The 24,703-nt window shown below is 39.9% G+C and overlaps 1 protein-coding gene across 5 annotated transcripts in view; it reads right to left on the bottom strand.

Moving 5' to 3' along the window:
• CTBP2 (C-terminal binding protein 2) overlaps positions 1-24,703 on the bottom strand; it is a 209,957-nt gene that overhangs the window by 81,468 nt on the left and 103,786 nt on the right. For 4 of the 5 annotated variants that reach the window (XM_079976584.1, XM_079976581.1, XM_079976583.1 and 1 more), the window contains one exon: positions 548-708. The exons of the other annotated variant lie outside the window; for it this stretch is intronic. In XM_079976584.1, coding sequence (XP_079832710.1) covers positions 548-605 — 58 coding nt within the window. In that variant the 5' untranslated portion in view covers positions 606-708. The remainder of the gene's footprint in view (positions 1-547; positions 709-24,703) is intronic. 5 annotated transcript variants of the gene reach the window in all.

Below are 24,703 nucleotides of genomic sequence, written 5' to 3'. Positions count from 1 at the left end.
CCTAACTCTCTGCTTATTTTGTTTATTGTTAGGATTGATTTATTTTGTTGAGATTTGTATTTTTATCTCTAAACCAAGGGTGATTTTGTCATAAATGTTGAAATAAACAAATAAAATGTTGACTTCTCCCATTAGTGAAAAAAGCAGCCAAATGTAAACTGGAAGAATGGGAGAAGAAAGTAATACTGTAATGCAATTGGCTTTACATTTTACAAACCAAGTTATGTGGGTTTGGGATTTTCAAAGGATGTCTTAAATTTTTTCACATTAGGAGTAGATGTAGGATAATTCCAGCACCTGAACATTACCAAATAAAGGCAAGGTTTTGCATATTAAGTGGCATGAAAAAATATATACATATAATGTGAATTGTCTACAACTACAAGGTACAAATACATTGCCAGGCTGCAGCTCTCTGCTTTGTGTTGTATTTCTACGAGGGCATTAGCACTGAACTAGCTTTCCATAAAATGAAATGTGAGATCGGCAAGTTTCCTAAAAGTCTTAGGAATTGTTCAGTAGATGTATAGGTTACATCAAGGCTTACCTTCACAAATTCTGTCCAATCGCTGCCGTTTGACTTTGTGTTTGTCCACAAGTGCCATTGCGCTACTGTGTTTTACAACTTTTGGAATCAAAGGATAAAGCAATCCCCCAAGAACTTATGGAAATTCACAGTAGTCCGAGTGCATAACGTCACTTTGAATCCTGCAACAAGAAGAGAGTTGTACATCGTTGGCCCTTTGTAAAACAACATCTGTATCGAAACTGTCTAGAAATGCTTCTCATATCATCAGAATGAAAACAGTTTTGGTGCATTTCGCTCCTAAGACAATGAGCTAAAATCTGGGTGCCCCATGTTCACTGTGCAAGTGATGGGGAAAAATAGAAATGTTTGCACACATTTTTGTTTTAGGGCTAGATTTTTATTTCTAACTGCAACACAGCAGTTAGAAGTTCATACACTTTCCCCTAAAGTGCCCAAATGAGTGCTGTGGAAGCAGCATATCATAGCCAGTGGCGCTGCACCACAGTCATGCTTTGAGGACAAGAGAGCAAGCTGGCACCACGACACTAGCAACTGCCAGCTTCAATGCTTAAAGCATAACAGTGGTGCACTATCATATTACATGGAATAGACATAGCCTCGCTGGAGCAGACTAATGCAGGGAGAGGAGGAACATCCCCACCAAAAGACACACACAACTGCTGCCATTAAGACATTTTGTTCACTATGCAACATTTTGTTAATTACGCAAACTCCTGCTGCAGATATGGGACAGCAAACGTTTAAACGGAACTGTAAAGAAGCGTTGCAGACACAGGGTGGCTATAGCATCTACTCCTTCTGGAGACTATATCTGCTTTTCATCTCAGACTTTGCCTTGTTGCTGCTGAAGCTATATACTATTCTCTCTATATTCTCTATATGTCTGCCTTTATGGATTTTTACTATCATGCATTCTTGGTCATTTGAGCTTGATGTTGGTTGAACTAGACGTAAGAATGCTTACACTAGATATATTAACATATGTGTAATGCAATGCCTTTGTCAGCACAACCAGTGGGGTTTTTTTTAGAAGGAAGCCCTTATCTATATGCACTGGGACTGCACCGTCATCTAGATTTTGTTGTACAGTATTTCAACTGTATATAGTAAATTGGCTTTGCATACAGCAAAGCTCAAAGATATGAAGTCAAGGGTCTTTGCTCATACCCTGGAGCAATGACCCTGCTGTCTCAACCAGAGCTTTTCAGTTGTTGTTGCTTTTAAGTCCAAGCCCCAAGTTGCTGAGAATAAATGTGAAATGGGTTGCATGTTTCCGATTAAGGCTTAGAAACCAGAGTCTGCATCACTTTTGGTAGCCTGAGGTGGAACATCTCAGCTCAGCTTGTTCTTTGCCACAGCTTCTAGCTCATGTCCTCTTGCATTTTAAAACATGCTTTCCCCCAGTACATTCCTTCATGATGCTTCCTGCAAACCCACAGCCCAAGTAAATGCAATAAAAGATTCTAGAGCAGGTGTGGAGAACCTCCAGTCCACAGGCCTAATTAAGCCCAGCCCAGGTCCGAGTTTGGCCCATGAGGCCATTTCCCCCAATCCATGGCCACCTGCCCACATCCTGATGTCATATCAGGTGTGGGACAGGTAAGGAAAGGGCTACAAAAGTAAACTGGGGAACTTAAAACTGGCTGACAGCTGGGATCCGAATGCACTAAGGAGTCCACCATTGGGAACTTGCTAGTGCAGTGCCGATCAGTTGAAAAGAAGGCTTCATTTTAAGGAGACTGCATCAAAGACTAACAGAAATCAATAAGTGCATTTACAGAGATTTGGCCAGTTTATGTAAATAATATCTACCATACAGGTTTAATTTATTCATACTATTGACAAAATCTGGAATTTTAATTGAATTCTATTACACACACACATAATTCACACCTTGCCCTTCCATTCTACTCTGTTGATGCTAATCTTGATAATTTAGCTATAATTTATATAAGTCTATTTATTGGTGCCTAGTTTTATAATACCAGCAAATAACTTGTATGTGTGAGACCAATCTATAACAGAAATGACTAACCTGTGGTCCTCCAGATGTTGCTGGATTCCTACTCCCATCAGCCTCAGCCAACACTGCCAAAGGTCATGGATGATGGGAGGTGTAGTACATCTGGAGGGCCACAGGCTAGCCAATCCCGACCTACAAGATGGTCTAATCTGTGCTGTAGCATGTGAAACAGCAAGGAGGAAAAAGCAGAGGATGTTAGAAAAAAGAGTTGCCGGAACTCACCATGAATGCCTCCCTTGTTCTCTTATAATGGCAATGGCACCCCCCTGAGAGGTGCCAGAAGTGAGTTCTGGCTGGAAAAAAAAGCCCTGGCTCACACCATACTTAAATGAACTTGGAAAAAGTGAAAAGGAGAAAAAAGACCTTGTACCAACATCAGATTTCAGGCAACTGTATACCAAATGCATTAAAATTTTACCAAGTAAAACAACCCTACATGTGATTCCTTTCTGGATGACAAGGTGGTGGTGGTGGGGGAAATGTGACCCAGAATATGGTGTGTTTGACAATCTCAATACAGTACTTGCTCACTTGGGTGTCCTTTGAGGTTCCACTGATTGGTGCCTAAGTAATGTTTGTGAGAGGACATACATTTGAAGCTTGGGTTCTAGAAGAGGTTTGAAGTTTCATATATGTATCCCACAGCTTCTATCCCATAATGCTAAAATTGAACTTATCACTAGCACCTGTTAACAGCCTGGCAACCTTCCCTTAAGCCTACCTAAGATCAGCACTATTCAGAAGTAAATTAATAGTAAAGTGGATTCCTTTGTAAGAGTCATGAACCTCAGCATAATTACTCAAAGAGAAAAGATAGCTGCAGGGTGCTTAAAAGCAAGTCTAATCAAATGTGAATGACAACATAGGTGCCTATAAAATACTATGCACACATAACAGGGAGTCAATCTATGAATGTGCAGTTTCTACAGGACGTCAAACTTCCACATAACTCACACTCCATTAAAATTATTCCTGCTAATATAAAATTCAAGTACAGTAGTTCAGTGCTGAAGCAAAAAGAAGGGGTGGGGACTGATAAATAAGAGGGAGGTATCAGGATGCTTAGATGAAACTCAATGTATGCTTTTAAAAATGTTATTTGGGGGCTGAAATACCCCCAAAACGATCTAGTGGAAGGGAATAGAGATTTGACCTTTTGAACACCCTAAAACGTACAGTATCCTGGCTTCCACCCTTAACAAAAACTCTCCAGTTAGAGGGTGAGGATTCAATTCAACATTTTGTTTCAGTTGTCCAGTAACAGCTGGTAGGGCAGAAGAGGCCAATAGGTGGAGCCACAGCCAATGACAGACCAAGCCACAGCCGATGGCAGGCATAGCCAACTAATTCTATCTTTGTCTCCATCCTTGCTGAGTTCTACAAGGGACAACACTGAGGCGAAGGAGGAGGAAGCCAATAGGCAGTGCCAACCCCTGGAGTGGATGTAAAATAAGACAGCGGACAGGTAGAGACTGGCTGGTGTTCTAGATATATATTAGAAATATTTTCAAACAATGTGTAGTATTTGCTCATGTCTATGAACGTGCATGGGAAAGCAAAAGGTAATAGAAGCCATTTGGAAAGTTGCACTATATAGACAAGGTGCAGCTGAAACCTAAATTATATTGGAAAGTCATATTTCCGATGAATGCAATGTGGAAAGAGAGGCTCTCAATGAGTGGAAGGAGGTGTGAGGGGAGGGGTTGCCATGCAGGGCTGGCCCTACGGTGAGGGACAACAAGAACTGCCTCAGGTAGCAGGTGCTGAGGTGGGGGGAGTGGCCAGAACTGGGAGTGCCCTGTGGCCTGCCCTGTTCCCCTATGCTAGCCTGCTTCCTTCAACTGCAGTAGAAGACACTGTCCTTTCACCAGGATTGGAGTAACAGCCAACTACCATTCCACTTGGCTTCTGTGTGTGCCTTGGGAGAGGGCATCGTCCTGCCCTTCGCCTCAGGCAGCAAATTATCTGCTGCTGTGTAAGCGACTTCACATATGTTCTCCCCATTACTGCTCAAGAGATCCAAATATACTAGCAAGTTTCTGTGCATCATAGCCAATGTGGAGACTGGCGGGTAACTCGATCTACATTTGCATGACAATGATCATCTTGGGTCCACTGGTTAAATGCATCACCCAGATGGTGCTTGTCTCCATATTCAGGGCTACTGTCTGTCATGACTAGAGCTGAACTGGGGTCATTGTAGGTTTGTTTGGTAATATTGCTTTTAAAGAGTAATCCAACAGGTTTATACAAATGCCATTAAGAGACGAGTATTATCACAACGTTTTGCAGGTCTGGGTAATGCTGCCTCCTTACAGCTATGATCCTATCTGTTTGTCTAACACAGCATCCCAGAAGGAAGTTCAGCTTCAGTTTGCCAGAAACTGTTGGCTATTAATAGTTAACAAATGCAATAGGATACTATTGTGGGGTTTGGGAGGGTGGGGGAGAAGACTGTAACAAATCTACTGCCTAGCAGGATCACAATTTCACGGAGATTATTGTTATTATTATAGATGGTTATCAATTATGCATCACGTTGATAGTTAATTTATAAAAGGAACAGGGGCTTACTGGTGCCGCTGAATTCTGACTGATAGGAGATGGGCGATTTCCTGGTAGTTAATGGCCAATTTCCCAGCAATACGACTGCAGCATAATCACAGAGATTTATAGTAATAATTAATTGATTTTTCCCTCAAAATGTGAAGATTCTTAAGACCATGATTCCCAGTCCTATTAATAATTAATCCTGCATTTTAAAAAAAAAAAAAACTAAACTCTGAATTCAAGGCAAAGAAGGTTTTTAAGGGAAGAGTTTATTGTATTACCAATAAAAGAGGGGAGGGACCTATGTACATAAATAAAAGGTTACAGCAGATAAATACAGTAGATAAATAGAAGTGAAGTAATCTTCACTGTCAACATTTCTCAGTTTAATGAAAGCACTCTTCACATTCTAACAGGAATAGGGCAGTAGAATAAAAAGCAGGAACAAGTCTGTATGGGCTCGACTAGTAGAAAGTTAGTTTATATCAGGTATGAGCAACTTTATGGTTCAAAACGCAACTTGTGAGAGCTGGGACCAACTTTGAAGATGAAGAAATAGGGGAAAGTGTGCAGGCATACAAGAAGAGAAAGAAACTCCCCGTCATCGAGTCATACATGAGATGCAGAGAATCACACAATTCCCCAGGATGTACAGAGTACCTCTTGCTTGTGGGAGAAGTACAAATGGTATCCTTTACTCCCCTAAATATTCAAGCAAGGAGCAGACAAGCAAGCCTCGCTATAACTTCTACCACCATAGCGGCCACCTTCAGTTTTTAACAGTTTCTGCATCATCTGTAGGATACCTGTCTCTGCTCTATACAGGATAGACCCATAATTTCATCTTTCTGTTGCTTCACCCGGGCAGATATCAAACCAGTGTCAGCCGTGCACTGTAAACGAGTTAATCCAGAGATATACTATGACAGGGCAGAAGAAGTTCCATTCAGGGGAAACAAGATTTGAAGTGATGGACCCTGAACTTGATATTATTTCACTGCAGCAGGGACATCTTACCATCTGGGTTCTCAGTCAGAGACAATTGGTACTCATTCCAGAGATGCAAACAAGTAGCAAATGGTATGGCTAGTATAGATACTATGATACTACAGAGTCAAACATCAATACTGTGAACACGTTCTGTATGTTACCAGCAGTGTGGTCCCGGCAGCGATGGCAATCAAAACAGAGCCTGGCGTTTCTGTCTCACTCATTACCAAGCACCAGCCTTAAACACACAATTTAAAACAAATTATTGAGAACAACAATTTTAATGGCTTCATTATTTCCAAAGCTGAAAATCTCTGCATGTAAAATATTTGCACTTAAGCCAACTGCACATGACAACAGCAGGAACTCTTAGATCATCAGGAACACAGAAGAATTACAAAGGAAAGAAAAACCTTACTACTTTTCCATGGTAATTAGAAAATGTAATAAATCTTTTAAGGCATACAAATTGGAGAGCGAAAAAGAGTAAAAGAGATCCAGAATCTTAAATCGATTGCATTTATTAGGAGCAAAGGTAAGGAGGGTTTCAAAACACAGCACTTCAAAAAACATACAAACATGACTTCGAAAAGTAAAAGAAACAAAAATTTAAAAAAATCTGTCTTCAGTTTTTGCTCACAGGCTTCACACAAAAAGGTCTGCTTCGAAAATCAAGCCAAGTACACAAGTCCTTTGTTGCACGTACTGGTGCTTGATAAACACAAATCTGAAATGGCAATGATCCTTCTACAATACAGTTACCATGGAATGAGTGAAAAGTTACATAATTTCATAAACTATACTTCAATCATTGAGTAACCCTGTAAAATGCACTCCAACCAAGCATTGTAGGAGCTTGTGCAGCCAAAACTTCTAAATCAATAGTGGACTGGTGTGATCATACACTTCCCTTGCCAGCCCCCAAACGCTCTAAGAGGAAAACTTCTCTGCCTATAACTATTTCTAAAAAGTTAGATCCTCACTGAGCTTAGCAATACCATTTATTGGTGATGTTGTACTGGCTTGGATCCAGAGGAAAGCAAAACAGGGCAAGCTTGCACTTTGGGGCTTTCACATCACACCCCGCTGAGACCCCTGAAAAGCTTGAGGGTCAGGGATGAAGTGCAGAGGGATGCAATGTGGAAATCATAAGAAATCAGGAATGGGGCTTCTGTACTGGAAAGGAAAGGGCAGTGTGAAGCTGCAGGCAGATATACAAACAAATAAGAATGTACAAGCAAGAATACATACAACTCAGCAAGAGACAACCGTCTTTTGTCCTCTCATGTGGGATTATGGAGGGAAATGAATCCCTTTCACTTCCCCCACCCAAAAAACAAAACAAAAACTGGACCTATTTGCGATTTGGCAGCTTAACCCGCTCTGGAAATGCTTATAAGACTATAAATTTCATCCATTTTGGCCAAAAGGGTTATAGCTGTTTTTCGGTTCGCCATTATAACGGATGGGAAACACAGGCCTTAGCTTTGCATGGAGCAGCTCAGAATTCAAATTAAAGATCAAAGAGAACAGAGCAACTCAGAGAGATCAAAATTATACACAGCTACAAGGTGAATTTGGGTCCCATGCACATCCCTAATAAATAGCTCTCCAGTTTCTTAAGTAATCTTATATTACAAGATATTGATCTCTCGTGTCTCTTATTTATGAACTTGCGTAGTTCATTTGGGAGTACACTGCACAGAGTGAATCTCTCCAGTCTATTTCCATGACTGAACTTGAGAGGAGAAAGCAGCTGCATCAGCAAGACTAGCAGTGAACCGGCAGATGTATGAATCTAGAACATAGCTGTCAACTTTTCCCTTTTCTTGCGAGAAATCCTATTCAGAATAAGGGAATTTCCCTTTAAAAAAGGGAAACGTTGACAGCTATGATCCAGACTGGAGTCCTGATATTGAGCAGCAGCTTTTCAACTAGGTTCCACTAAAGAACTGGTCCCTTACACCAGTGGCCTTATACTCCCCAGGGCAGGCAACACAAAAGGCAGGAGATGGCTGAGATGCAATCGTATGTAAAGCTCCAGACCAGAGGATTAAAACATTCAAAGCTCCCCACTCTTCAAGAAAGAGGTAGCACATGTATATGGTAATGTGGCCCAAGAGGCATCAAGGGCCTCAGCTGATGTTCAGACTTTGTCAAGTGAAGTGGTCTGCTTGGAGCTATCTCAGGTTCCATAACTCTAATCTGTTCCTACCTGACCAAAGAACCAACAGGGATCTGCCATGCCCCAAGGACTCCTACTTTTGGTCATATTAAAATACCTTTCTGAGTTTTCATCAACATACAAGAAGATACCCTCTAACTCAGGGGTCAGCAAACCTTTTCAGCAGGGGGCCGGTCCACTGTCCTTCAGACCTTGTGGGGGACCAGACTATATTTTGAAGCGGAAAAAATGAACGAATTCCTATGCCCCACAAATAACTCAGAAATGCATTTTAAATAAAAGCACACATTCTGCTCATGTAAAAACATCAGGCAGGCCCCACAAATAACCCATAGATGCATTTTAAATAAAAGGACACATTCTACTCTCCAGGACCATCCGCAGTCCAGATTTAGAAGGTGATTGGGCCAGATTCAGCCCCCGGGCCCATGCTCTAAAAAACCCCACTTCATGCACCAGTTCCATATCATTTAAACCAGTATAAAAAGCACAAAACACAATGCCTATGAAATCTGTAAGTACATCACTAAATGTTTAAACACTCTGAAGATAAAGGCACCAATTACGCTGTAGATGTACTTCACAAATTAATAGAGTTTCCATGATTGGGCCCATCCCATTTAAGTTTGACAGGTGCCCATGATGATACGATGCAGTGATAAGAGCCTGTTTTTAAAACCTGCTGGAGTAAAACAAGCTCCCCAAGCCAGGATTTGGGGTGGCATAGATATGCTAGGGAAACAACAGAAACACAGAGGGGATTCCTCTTTAATAAAAAGATTTCCATTAGCTGAGCAGGATACACACACCTACCACTTCTTCTAAATGATCTCTACGCAATCTGAAAATAAAACACAATTCTAAAACAGTAGTAGTAAGTAGGCTAAGCACAACTGAAAGCAGAGAGAGCAATTAACGCATACATATATGCACCGTTTCAGCATATAATGAAATCTGAGTGCGAAAAGATACACACAGGGGGGGAAACTGTAATTCTTTGGTCTTCAGCAAGATTAGGAAACAACTGAAGTGATTTACATATAGTAATTGCATGTCCTTGCTAGTCTCCAGCGGCGTCTTTCAAAATTTAAATTTACCTGAAAGTGCTCGGACATTACCCCAGGCATTTATTTATTTATTGTGGGGGGGGGTTACTTAACCATGACAGCATGAAAAGTAGTAACACATTGCAAAAAAATAAATAAATTATTTCAGTTCTTCTTAGGATTGCGTTTTAAATACCCACAGTCCATGACAGAACAAAGAACGAGGAGGGTGTTATACCCAACGTGAAGAAGGGTCTCTTCCAACAACAGTGAAATGGGCACTGCTCAGTAATGTATTTGGCCTGTGGATATCCTTGCAATTGAACTGAAGGCATGAAATCCACCTGCTGCTTAAATTGTGAACACCTCCATTACTATTACTTATTTATTTGATTACTTGCCCAACCTTCACCCTGAGACCGAATCTTTCATTTTTTTTATATGTCCATCAGAAATGCACATATATGAAATGAAAGAAGCAAATACAAAGCTGATGGCAGGGCAAATTCTTTTGTATCAATAACAGATACAGATTAGCAGACTAAGCATACAGTGAGAAAAATACCGATCCTTGGTTATGTATAAAATAACACTAGTTTTTGTTTGTTTTGCACATGATAATGATCATATTTGTATTTTGTTATCCTTGCCCAGCATGGGCTTACCAGGATGAGGAAATGGATGGGGTATGTGTTTATTGATATACTAAAGGTAAAGGTAAAGGGACCCCTGACCATTAGGTCCAGTCATGGACAACTCTGGGGTTGCGGAGCTCATCTTGCTTTACTGGCCAAGGGAGCCGGCGTACAGCTTCTGGGTCATGTGGCTAGCATGACTAAGCCGCTTCTGGCGAATCAGAGCAGCACACGGAAACGCCGTTTACCTTCCCACTGGGGCAGTACCTATTTATATACTTGCACTTTGATGTGCTTTTGAACTGCTAGGTTGGCAGGAGCTGGGACTGAACAACGGGAGCTCACCCTGTTGCAGGGATTCAAACTGCCAACCTTCTGATCGGCAAGCCCTAGGCTCTGTGGTTTAACCCACAGCGCCACCTGTGTCCCTGATACACTACTAGTTTCTAAAGAGAGAGAAAAAAGAATCTAGAGAAGTTCAAGTTTTTTTGCTCCCTGAGCACACAATACTGCATAATCCCAATAAGAAAAATGTATTTCATGAACAGAACTGATATTGATATTATCTTATCTATTCAGTTGTGGATAGTGGAGACTGGTTCCATCTCACCTGTACAGTTTCTTCTTTTGTGTTGAAGGTTTGTGATCCTAACAGGGGAGGAGGTTAGAGACTATAGTCCTATCGGCGGGAGCCAAACAAAAAGCATCAGATTTTGATAAATGGAGACATTTGGTTCTACTGAATCATTTTCGTTGGTCACTATAATTTCTTTCAATGGAAAAACACTGTTCTTTTCTCATTTCAAGGGAATAATAAAATCTGTTAGAAGTTTATAGGAGATCAAACTTAAATAAGGACCAAAGTGGTTGACCACATTGTCTCCAGGTTCCTTCCCATTCCATGACCATTTGCTCTCTCCACTAGCTAGAAACAAACAAACACTTCCACAGAACTACAACTTTGTTACTGTGAACTGCACAGAAAAGTAAACAAGATGAACTATGTTACTGAGTCAAAATTCTATTCTAAATCTTCTGGCTGCTTTAGCTGAGACTTAGCAGTTTCTATTGTCTAGGAAACAGCAGGAAGTAATATGACCAGTCCATCCAACTGCCTTTACATTTTTCCAACACAATTAACCAGCAACCAGTTCTAAATTTGGTAGGACTGAAACCACCCAGTATCCATCAAGCCCCAAACCCTCAGAGAGGCAATTTTCTTTCTCTTCTGATATGAAAACACATACATGGTTGAATACTTTCCCAACAAACTAAGTGAAATAAAACAAACAAACAAACAAAAAACCCTCAGAGTACGTGAATGAAAAAATTACATAGCTAGAAAAAGAAAATACTTCTATAGGAGCAATTCTATTACATAAAAGTCACAGCCATGAAATATCTTCAAGACCCACTCTTAAGAGATTCTGGAGATTAGACATTTCTGTGGATAATGAGAACATTTACAATGTTGTTAGGTTGAGGTGGTGATGGTGGGGAGAGTAAACAATATAAATCTTTTATCTCCACACTAGAAAGAATATGCCGACTGCTGATTGATAAGTAACACAGGAAAAAATCTCTCATGAAAAGGTCAGTATTTTGCTGTGGTCCATTTTTCAATCCTGACACTGAGAGAACATTCCAAATGGACAATTGGTTTCATATAAAATGGGAAAGAGTATCATTTCTTTAAGTTCTTTGAGTAAACAAACCATTTTACCAGACTAGCCAGTGAACTGCTCATACAACTATTTTTGTGGCCTTCTGTCACAAGAATCACTGGCTTCATCATGTGCTGAAGTAGGCTGTGTCCCAATCATCACTAAGACAACTTGTTCATCACTTATTCACCTTTAACAAATAAAAAGCTTTCAGGTGGGATGGGAAAGGAACACCAAAATGCATGTGAGTATTAAAAGGGTGAAAAAGCAGGCTACAGGTAGTACTGTTTCTGTGTTCATTCCCAAAATCATTCGACAATGATGGTCAAAGAATTTAGCTGTGTTGCCATCTTGGCACTGCTGGAAGGGCTGTCTTCTACCAAAAGCCTCTTCCTAATGCCCTACCTGCTGTCTGTGTACCTATGAACCATACCTTGCCTGTCAACTACAATGACTTGGAATCACTGGAACACCAAGGGCCCACTAGGGGCACCTGCCTGAACAATTGCTCCCTTGCCACTGAGCGTGACCTGGAAGTCAGCTGCTGCATGTAAACATAGCTGATGGACTTTACATAAGATTGGGTGGTCTGAAAGTAACAGTCTGTGAAACAACCCATTTTATCATTATTATATGGACATGGCAATGATCAGAGACCACTAACTATTAATATGCCTTTTATCTCACAAACATAAAGACTTTTAGTGTTAACAGTTTTTTTAAAAAATATCTAAATGGCTCAGAAGGGAGAATAAAGATTTTCTAGAAATAGATTGAGAATAGTACAGGTAAAAGCAGGCCCAGCAGAACCTGTGATCTTGATAAACCTTCTGTTTTGGATGCCTGCCTGTGTCTGTGAACAGCAGGCCAAAATATACAGTTTATACCTTTGTAGTGTCAGGCTGCATGTTCTACAAGTCTGGGTTAATGTGTTTTTCTGAGCTGTTTACATTAACTGATCAAGCAAGCATATAAAGCAGTCCAGCATTTTCCACCACAGTAGGTTAGGGAGTGATAGGCTTATTCATGTCAACTCAATTCAGAACCAGTTTGTATGCATCTGATAACATGTACACAGCACTACTGCCTCTTTGGGAGTTTTAATTACGTAGCTTCACCTGCATCAACTCCATAGCATCAGCCGTAGTGGAAAGCTATCTGAAAATTCAAGTCCAACAAACATACCTGGTACAAGAGAGGGTGTTTTAGAACAGGCTGGCAAAAGGCGGTGGGGGGGGGGGGGGAGATGAGGAATGACAACAACCACGTAAAATGTTTTCAATAAGCAGTTGCTGACTACTCCAAATAGAGAAGATATTCACCAGACAAAAAAGACTGCATAATCACGTGATTTGGTCATGCACTACAAAGCAATCAACAATACATTTGGTAAGGGATTAACATCAAAGAACTGCTCATATATCTATATAAAGCAGCTGGATTTGGGTGACTGGACCTGCTGAATGCTCAACATGCATGCTCAGAACCCCATCTAATACCTCAAGCTCTGGAAGAACTTCTCAGGGAAACAGTACCTGAGTCACAATATTGAGACAATCTGGACAAATTCCAGCAGGTAATTATGAATTTTGGTGACATTACTGTTTTTTGCTGAAAATGCTGAGTTACTTTAGACAGGAGTTCTTGCACAACAGTGCACTATGGGGGGGCGGTTTGGAGGAGCTTGCACTACAATTCACCTGCAACTCTGTGCAGTTCAACATATATTTTACTAGGCTATATTTAGTTGTGTACCACCATTCATCAAGGCTGATTGGATCTCCAGGGAGATCAGTTTTCTATCTTTCTCAGTGATACCAATGAGGTAACCAAAATGTCAAAAAGGAAGGAACAGCCTGGAATAGAGGCATTTTCCATTATAATCAGGGGGTACAATTTAACCCATGACCATGTCATAGTGTTTTGGCTCAGGAGGGTTGGACCTAGGTGCTGGGTATTAAAAATACTTTGCAACCACAGTAATCATTTAACAGTTGTCTGCTAGAACTAGACTACAGAGAACTTCATTTCAAGTGTCCTCGATCACAGCTACTGTTTTTCACTTTTCACATTAAGGGTCACAAAATAACAAAGAGAGACTGAAAGTAGCTGCAGCTAGAATGACTGGGGAAGCTATATTGTTATAATCAAAGATAAAAAACTACAGGGGAGAAAAATGGAGCAAGTCTGTTCCTTTACTCTGGTGGAAGAAGCAAAAATGCTAGAGGTTAAACATCAGTAGAGTGTTTCAGTAATAACTGTGATTCCTGACAGCTGGAAATAAAGTACCTTTCTCTTCAATGAACTTTACCTTCAAGACGGGACCAAAGTCTTATAAGGCTATTACACAAGATGACAACAATTTTAAGCAAACAGGCAAAATACACAAGTGAACAACATATAGATAATCTTGCTTAAATGCAGCTGTGTATTGTGTGGTGTTCCCTCCCCCAAATGAATGAATGAATGAATGAATGAATGAATGAATAAAGTTCTAAGCATCAATGCAGATCATATAACTAGATGGTGTCTGTCTTAAAGTATCCCAAAGGAGTGTTTTTGTATATATAGTGGTTGCATCTTTAGCTGAACAAAAAAAGGGGAAATTAGAAAAATGGAAAGAATAAACATCTCTGCATGTAGAAAAAAATAAGGTGAGTGATGGAATGCAAAATAGAAACCAAAGAGCAGCCAAAAAAGAGAGAAAGAATAATGCAAACAGGGCTGAGAAAGTTGTATCTGAAAGTGTATCTGAAGAAGTGTGCATGCACACGAAAGCTCATACCAAGAACTAACTTAGTTGGTCTTTAAGGTGCTACTGGAAGGAATTTTTTTATTTTGTTTAGGGCTGAGAAAGAGAATGAACTAAAATATGGGGAGACTCAACAGAAGGGAAAGTCTACATATCAGCAATGTTTGGCGCCTAAAAATGAAAAGCCTCAGCTTACAGTATAACGTCAGAAACATAAAAGGAAGGATCAAAAGATAACACTAAGAACTCTTGCTTGTGGAGAAAAGGAAACAATAACACCAAAACACAAAGAAGCAAAGGGAATGCGAAGAAAAGGGTCTACAGCAGAGGGATCCAATGTGCAGCCCATGGGCTGCATGGGTTCTGTGTCTAAATACTCTTAAGGTCTACTTGGTATGAAAAGTTGGAACATCTTGTGCTAGAAATTCAAAATTTAAAGACTTAAAAGAATGCATAATCACTTGGAAATAGAGACAGGGAGATGAAACATTTTGTTAACTTGTTATAATTATTATTGCTTATATTCATAATAACAACTACTATTTATTATTATTGCACTAATTTATTATTATTAATATGTGTTTTAAATAAATAAATCCCTTTTAGGGTACTTATTCTGCCAAAGTCACTTCCATACTATATCTGAAACATCTGTGTTTGTGCCCAACCTGGGCTTCCTTTAGGAAGGAGAGAGTATAAATTTAATTACCAGTATATCAAATATGAAACAGTAACAATATGGTTACAAAAACTACATTGGATCAAATATAAAAGATATATGAAACCAGCCATAAAAAGAAATCCAATCAGCCTAATGTTTCCTCCTGTCTTTCCACATTCCCTCTTTCAAATGGTTTTCAGGTCAAATAAAAACCATAGCTTTCTATTTTAGATTTAACAAACTGTGGTTTGTCACAAAAAGGGAACTTTGGTAAGTACTGGAAGACAGAGGATGAGGGGGCAAGGAAGCAAAGATTCCCAGAGCTGGTTCAAATAATGTCACACTGGGGACTGGTGTTGTGCTTTAACCAGCTAGTGATAATATTTCCAAATCATGCTGAAAAGTGTACCCTAAAAGGTACTTACTGGGCTAGGCTAAAAAGAAAAGAAAAGCCACACATCTCACTGATTTCAGAACTGTCAACACTGAGCTGCTGTATGCTGCAGAGGGTATGTAAATCAACCACTTTAGAAATTACAATTTAATTTCAGTTTCCCAGTAAAGAGTTCTGTGATAAAACACACATATAAGCAGGTATTTGCTGACCTGAGCAAAACACCAAGCTTCAAAGACAAACCCAAACAACCAGTCAGGAATAAAGAACCACAATATATAAAATTGACGCCATGCACAAACCGCACCACAGTATATTACAGGGCAATCTGAACTGTGTGTGCCAATGAATATTTATTAATTTAAGGAAAGAAACAAAATAATGAAATTCTTCAAACCCTAAAAGAATGTTTCTGCACAATGTTTGTCTAAGACTACAGTAATAAAGTTCACCCCCCCAACGAAATCCTGTGCATTGCCAATTCGTCTGTGATTTGAACGTTTCATGGTGGAACTTGTGATCTTCTGATGTTCTTGGACTCTAAGTTTCATTAGCCCCACCCAGCATAATCAGGCACAATAGGCTAACATCTGGAGGGCCACAGGTTTCCCAACACTGCTGAAGACCCCATGAAATGTGCTCATTGCAGAATAAGTGGCAGCACATGAAGAAAGTAGTTGCCACCTGAGATTTCTTCTGAAACGAGCCTTTCTCTGAACCTCTTATCTATAGCGCCGAGTGTATCAAACATAAATAATGTTATACACTCACAAAGCACTTTTGTATTGTATTTCTGATGCACAGAGATGCTGTGTTCTTGATGTGGGGGTTGTGACATTTTTAACATGGTATGTGCAATAAAATAGTATTTTTAAGCAAATAATAATAGTAATAATAATAATAATAATAATAATAATAATCCCTGTAGTAATTGTGCAAATTACAGTTTTACTGCAGTTTTATAAAAATGTGTAAAAGCCAGTTTTGATATTTACCAGGTGCCCTTCCTTTATTCATGTATTTCCCTGCAGCACAACAGCCAATAAAGTTTGCAAGCATGTGAATTTCATCATTCATCCTGCAAGCAGGTATACAAAAGAATTAGTCCAAAACCCTTTCCTTGACTTTGAGTCAAATCTCACTTCACTCCAAGTTCCAGGCTGGCCTCTGAGTTGGTTTTCTGCAGTCAACAGAGAAGCCACTAGGAAAAAAGGATACACATTTCCTATAATTTACCCTGTGTCATATGCTTACTTGGCCATTAGAGGGCATTTTATACTAGAGTGAGTGGTGCACATGCAGCTCTTGAGCTGCATTAGTAAGCCTCATCAGCAGATGCTTAAAAACGGAGGGAGTTTTCTGTCAACTTTCATTTCATGACTGTCACTTCTCAACCTTCCCTTTCACAGGTACATAGGTACATAGTAACATTCATTCATATATATATATATATATATATATATATATATATATGCGCGCAAGAGCAAGGACAAGAGGAGATGCCCAGGAGACATAAAAGACTTTAGTTAAGCACTTACAAGACATGCAGTTAAGCGCCGCAACAACCAGAGTGGATTCCCTCCCAACCACTAGAAGCAATAAACCCATCCATTGTTAATCTCAAAAGCAGCAAATTAGTATTTTTTTTAATTTTTTCAAAAATGATTAACTGTGGAAAAACTGTAAACAGTGTCAGAGCACTATTATCTGTTTCCTGTGCTGAAGGTTAGAGCTCTTATCGCTCTTTCGGTGGCGAAGAAAGGAAAGCTGAACTTTCGAACTGTCAAATAGATAAGCCACGGCCACTTACATTCTGGCGGTTCTCTCTCGTTATTAATGTATACTGAACATGCAGTCAATTTGTCTTAAGATGCTCTTGGAAAGGGCTCTAAAGGCACATTTATTCATTTCCCTGGGTATGAAGGCATAATATCTCTTTCCATGTAAACATGGGGGGGGGGGACACAGGGAGAGAAGCCTTTAAAATTTATAGCATAGAAGGAAACAAGAAAAAATCATGAAGATACATTTACACATTATGAAGATCAGACTGAAATGCCACAGTAATAGGGATGGTGCAGTCCAGGACACAGGCAGTTTTCTGCTACTGCAAGTACCCTTTTTACAATGCAGTTGTGTATTTGTTCCATAAATCATTGTGCAGAGGGCTGAGATCTTGGCCCTACTTTGCCAACTTCCACCTCCATGTTATAAATCTTAACTTCTTACTATTGTCAAGACCCATTCCAAGAAGCCACAAAGTTCTACTTGCCATTTGCGTTTCATTACCACAAATAAAACTTTCTCTATAACACTTCAAGAACAGGAATTTGCCTCACATGACTCGGGGTGATTGCACTACAGTCTTCTCAGTGTACTAACTCTCTCTTAATATATTACACCAGATACATTTATGCAGTATGACATTACCTTCGTGATGTGCATTATCTGACTACACTGAAAATGGAGACTTTAGTATTCAACACTGCAGTTTATTCTGGGGAGGTCTAACAAACTCCAAGAGTGGGTTCCACAGAATGCCTGTCGTCCAATCCAACCTTAAGTCAACAATACCTTTTATACACAGTATCTGCCTTTATTTAACTAACCGTATTTAAAAGCATTTCTAAGTGGTGTACCCTGTGTACAATATATTAAAACAATCCACTAAAACAAAAAATACAACTTAAAACCAATAAAACAATATAAAAACATATCAAAGCAAGTAAAACAGAGATTCAGGGGATTCATCCACATAAATCAGGGTCTAATCTTACATGTCAGGGAAAGCCTGGGCAAAAATATTCACATATTTACAAGACCTTGAACACGGCTTGGCATCTGATTGGCAGCCAGTGCAGTGCAGATGATCAAACAACATACAAACAAGCAACTACTGTAAAATACACCCTTTGCATACAACTGGATGATTTCTTTAGTGAGGCTTGTATAGAATTGCACACAATTCCATATAACAAATAACACTGAGTCAAGCAAAAGTAACTAGTTATCAAGAGCCTGGTTCTCATATAACACCAATCCATGGCTTATAAAGTATGGTTTACTAAACCATGGCTTCATTTGTTTGTCCAAACCTGGCCAATATCTTTGGTTAACAACCATGAACAAACCATAGTCATTAGTTTAGTAGATAATGTTTAACCATAGCATTACATGTGAATCAGGCCACTCTCTAACAAGTAAGTGTATTCTAATGATACTATTTAGCCTAACAATTTTAGTTTTCTAGTTTTTTAAGCCTGCAGGTCCTTGCTGATCACACAGAAGCAAAATGGTAGGAAGGAATGGGCAGTTCATCAATGGCATATCTGCTGTGCCAACTGAGGCACTCAGAATTGGTTAACTTAGCATTTTTCATGAACGATGCATTTTGGGGGCTTAATTTAGCATACCCAGCTTTGTAAATGTCATATACAGGAGATCAAAGATTTGGCATTCATCATAAATTAAATGGCTATCTAGTAACATTAAATATAATCAGCAAAATATATTTGGGAGTCATAATTTAGCTTTTCACTTAGAACTTGTATTTACAAGTGAAACTTAAAGGAATTTCATCCGTATGTACCAATTTAGCAACTTGAAATAAAATAGCCTGAAGGGATTCATGTTACTTAATACCCTTCTTTTCTTATGTAGATGATGCTGTGAATAAAGGAAAATGAAAAGAGGGAGAAGTGTTTTGTTTGCCACCCACTGATTAGTATCAATGAGGAAAATGTTTTAACAGTTCTCTAATAATGACAACATGTGCTTAAGAGATAAACTAATACATTTCTTCAACGCCAGCTCCAGTTTTTCGGAGGGCCCTGTGCAGGACCTCAGAGGGACCCTTAAAATATGACGGGTGCAGGAAAAAACTGACACAATGCTTGTACCCTCTGACAATGCGCCCATTGTGCCAGCAGTTCTTTCTAGGGCTGTGCAGAGGTTCTCCCACTTTCATTGGACCTTTGCTTTTCAAGGATGCCAGGAAGCGGATTTCAGCAATATCCATGTAAGATTAGTTGGAAGAAAGGAAACTGATTTTCAGTAGAGGGAAGACGTATGAAACTTACAATTATGAGGTGCTCCAGGAACTTCTTCATTTAAAAAAACAAACAAAAACATTTCGAGTGCTGAAAAAGTGTTGATGGGGACACAATGCAACATTCTGTAACGGGTCCACTTATTCCCTTTAGTAACAAATTTGGGTACAGTGGTGCCCCGCAAGACGAATGCCTCGCAAGACGAAAAACCCGCTAGACGAAAGGGTTTTCAGTTTTGGATGTGCTTCACAAAACGAATTTCCTATGGGCTTGCTTCGCAAGACGAAAATGTCTTGTGAGTTTTTTCCGACTTCCCCCTCTTTCCCCCCTTTTTCTAAGCCGCTAAGCCGCTTATCTGCTTATCCACTAAGCCACTAAAAGCCGCTAATAGCACTAATCCGCTAAGCCGTCAATGGGCTTGCTTCGCAAGACGAAAAAACCGCTAGACAAAGAGAATCGCGGAATGGATTCTTTTCGTCTTGCGAGGCACCACTGTAGTTGCTTACCAGCTTGGAATGCAGTAGCTCTTACATACTAAGGGGGAAAGGGGCCCTTGGAATGCATTAATATACAAAGTTGCAACCTGTGGTAGTTACTTTAACTTAAAGCCTGATCCTATGCTCTGAAAGCGTGATTCACTGGGTTCAGTGAGTCTTACTCCTGGGAAAGGGTACAAAGAATTGCAGCCTTAAGAAGCCTGTAATTAATTTACGTAAATTATGTTGTGGCAAATCCCTTGGAAACAACTACATATGGGATCCATGTGCATTGTGCAAAGCTTAGAGCTCGTAGCATCACCGTCAGAAATTATTCCCAAGTCCAGAAATATTATATCAGCATTAGTTGCCACGTAACATTTCTGAGATGCATCCAAAGACCCTATGTTTCCATTCCATTCCATTCATAGATTCAGCTCCAGAGAAGTCACACACACACACACACACACACACACACACAGAGAGAGAGAGAGAGAGAGAGAGAGAGAGAGAGAGAGAGAGAGAGACAGACTGACTACTGTAACGTTTGCATTTGTGTATTCAGGGTCACTTTTTAAATTATGGATTTAGCATGTTGTTATAATAGGTCCAGGTATCCATGCATTCAAGAGTGAGGCGATTCAACTCAGGTTAGTTTTTGTTCCTCCCACTATGCCTTTGGAACAATCCTACTACACATTCATTAACTAAAGTGCTTTGGGTGTTCTAATTTTGCATTCATTTTGCAAATAAATGGCACATTACCTTTATGTTCCACAGCTCCGTTTGCTCACCCTAGTCAACTATAGTTAATGGTTTACCATGAACATGGAGGTCATTCCTGCTTCACTCCTCCCCAACGGGAGCAATAAAGCAGAATCCCTGGATTAGCTTTACACTAAAACAAACCATGGTAAGCAACGGTTTGTCCTTGGTTTAACAACTGTGATTTGTTTGAGCAAAGTAAACCACGATCTCTGGTTGGGACATAAAAGTTAATCCAGGTGTTATAGTTTGTTGTTCCTGCTCATGCTAAGGGAGGAGCAAAGAGAGCTACCTGCACATTCACAGCATGCACATTCACACTATGGTTTACTCACTACTGTGACTTGCAAACACTAACAATGTGATAAATATCTGGATGTAGTTCAACAGATAACTTGCTTGCAAGTAACTGGCAAGCACACTGGAGTAAATTGAGCAGCTCATACAATATAGAAGCACATGTGTTAGTCATTTACCTACTGAACATCAACTTTTACTGTTTTAAGCTTTCCCTCATTTTATGGCTGGGGTATTACTCTGAAAGACTGTATCTTGTTTTAGGATACTAAAGCTCTGCAAAATAGTATGGCTGTCTCCTTACTTTAGAAAATGGCAGCCGTGTGAGTTCTACATAACAGATACAGTGGCCACATACTTGCTTTTGAAGGTAAGGCCACAAACCATTGGTTACTGTACATAAGTGAATCACGTTTGTTTCAGTTCTTCCTGTTCCTCCCAGCTTGTGCTGAGATGAAATGAACCTCAATCCGTCTTACTGTTGCACCTGAACCAGATATAGTGGTTTGCTTTTCTCCCAGCCAACTACTGTATTATCTGTAACCAAGGTTGTTCTTGGCTTACCAGTCATGGCTGGAGCAATGCGAAACGTGACCCCTGGTTTAGAGCAACACAAAGCCACAAATCATAGTTTGTTTCTTCCATGGCACTAGCAAGGAGGAGACAAACAGTCGAGATACACCATTATTACTGTCACCATACACCTCTCCCTCTCTCTCTCTCTCTCTCTCTCTCTCTCTCTCTCTCTCTCTCACACACACACACACACACACACACACACACACACTTGAAATAACTTCATTGTTCTTTTTGACAGATGCCCTGTAAATGTGTTGGAGAGTGGCATAGAAATACAATAAACATCATTAGAGACCTGAGATCTTCAAACATCCAAATCTTTTGTGGCTCAACCATGAATCCACAATATTATACATATTGTTTAATGTTCATAAGAAGAGAGGTATGCGAACAAAAAGACCAACCTTGACACAGCCTTTTAAAAAAATAATCAGGTTCACATTTCCTGTGTTCTCAGTGTGCAGATTTCTTCATAGGAACACTTAACAGCTTGCAATACCAAGGCTATTTTGGGATTCTAACAGCCCACAGATTATTAACCTAAACCTATGACAACTCATCTGCAGTCATAATGTTCCATTGTGTACCAAAAGCCTACTTGTGTCTCCATATTGCAAAATATACAGATTACTGAAGCAATGAAGTGTGGCGGCTCCTATAGAGCTGTTATGGTTTTCTCTAGAAACACCTACTAGGGGTCCCTTTAATGCGCAAATCAGTGCCACTATAGAAGTTAATGGCTATTACTTGGGGATGCATTATTCCATGGATCACCGACATAATAGACCATTATGGCTCTGGCCTTCTATGTTTCTACAGCAAAGAAGCAGGCACTTGAGAAAAATAGGACTTCATAATTAAAGTCCCAATGCATCCAGATTTTTTTAAAATGCTGCTGGAAGGTCTCCTGTAATTTTAGAAACCAGAAAGGGGGGGGGGACCTAGTCTACATAATGGCACACATTCTTACATTGACAGCTTCATAGAAATGAGCTTTAAAGATTGCCAATGGTAAGAGCTAATTTTCTGCAAAAGTTTTAAGGTGCTATATTTAAAACAAAAACAATTGGGAGAATGCAGCAAACAAAGAAGATGACTTGAAAACAAGCTTGCCATTATTAAAATCCAAATTGGATTTTTTTAAATATAAAAAGCCATTCTTTCGTTTTGATAGGGAAGTAAGTGTGTGTGTGTGCGCGCACACACACACACACACAGCTTAGGTGAGCAAGCAAGCCATTTCTTAACCTGTCTATACACTCTTGCAGGTTTTGAGATTGAAAGCAAACCTGCCTGCACATATATTTATTAGTTTTGGACCCCTGGGGCTCTTTTAAGCATTAGCAACCTTTAAGATATCACAAAGAAACTATACCTAAGTAGTGACAGTCTCCCCCCCTCCCCCTCCCTCGTTTAATCCTTTTAATTTCACTCCTTCCAATCCAAATACCTTTGGGGTTCTTCACTCACCTATCTTGACATCTCCCATCTATTTAATGAAATCAGGCTTAAAAGTAGCTCTCCTGCCTACTCCCTGTTGCTGCTACCAGAATCCTGACTGGTCTCTTGCTGTGTGCTTCCCCTTTCTCTGCATTGAAGATTTCCGCCCCCCAACAGCAGCTGACTGCCACCCATCTGTCTCTTTTTAAGAGTGCAGGCGCATCTCACTCCTTTCTTCTGTTAAAATCCAATGAACATGTGTTTATGTTATTTATGAATGGTCACTGGCTCCACACATAATGCCTGATATGATTACTCCTGTTGTGACAGCTTATGATGGAGTTTTCTGGAGGTAGTCTGCTTTACAGACAATCTCACCTTGTTCCTAACAAATCAGGCCCTGACCTGAGGTTGTGCATGTATAACCCAGACAAACAATTAGTGTTGTTTTACAAACTTGTAATAAATTTGCTCAAAATCTCTCTGCTGGCATTTACTTCAAAAAACCCAACATACAAAATTATGCTTGTGAAACTGAATAGAAGCAGAGATTACATATTACCAAACCATGGTTTCGTGGGAACGTCTGAGCATACAAATTCCCAGAGAGGGGGATGTAGTTACTTCACTCCTCCCCAATCATTTTGCTGCTGTGTCACATAAACTAAACCACAGCTTGGGCTCATGGTCTGGGGCTCTTCAGGCTAACCACAAGCTGTAACCAAGGTCTGTTCTTGTTTTATGGCTTCTGTTTAGACTGGAGAACACTAAACTACAGTATGGGTTCAGATGAAATGCTAAACCAAGCCATGGCTTGGCTTAGCTTAATGTACTGCAGCAGCAAAGAAATAGGCAGGAAAAAACTGGCCACAATATCCTTCCAGGAATCTATGCATTCATGCTTAGCCACAGTTTGGCTTAGTGAAATTTGTGAACCAGACCATGGTGTATTATGTAAATTTTGTATTAATAGAAAATTAATATAAAAAAACTATTTTAAAAACACAATTGGCAGGGAGAGACCAAATCCAGTCTTCTGCCTAGTTTTCCTTCCTATACAATTGCTTGATTGGCACTGTTGCCAATTTTCTAACAGGGTTAGACATGCACAGTCCTGACAGCTGGATCTGGGGAAGAAATACGTATGTATCACACCTTCAGTTTTTCATGTGGCTGCAGCTGTTTCTATATGCAATTGCCCCCTTGCTGGAAGACAGGGGAAGAAATACATGTTACAGAAGGAAGAAAAGTAGACAAAAGAGATGCAACAATACTTAAGGCAAATTGAAGGCTAACTTCACTGTGGGGGCAAGCCAGCAGAGAATTGAGCAGGTAGGGGCTTTTGCAATCCTATTCGGCATTCACCCAAGATAGGACCTCACCTTTTGGAGGGAGGAGTGAAAACCAGTTCTGGAATTTTCCAGGGATAATTCTTCAAAGGTACAGAATTCCATGAATGTGACAACACAAAGACCATAAAAAAGCACATTTATCTACAGAACTGCCCTCACAATCAGCCTCCACTTCAGTCATGTTGGCACAGCTACTACAGTTCTGCCAGGTGAGCTAATTCTGCGCCAAGGAACTGAGTAAGCTGTTCCAAATGCAACAAAAGAATCATATTTTATAGAAGCAACATTTGTGATG

The sequence above is a fragment of the Podarcis cretensis genome (assembly GCF_951804945.1).
Source record: "Podarcis cretensis genome assembly, chromosome: 5".
NCBI lineage: Eukaryota > Metazoa > Chordata > Lepidosauria > Squamata > Lacertidae > Podarcis > Podarcis cretensis.
This window is presented reverse-complemented; position numbering and strand designations above follow the sequence as displayed.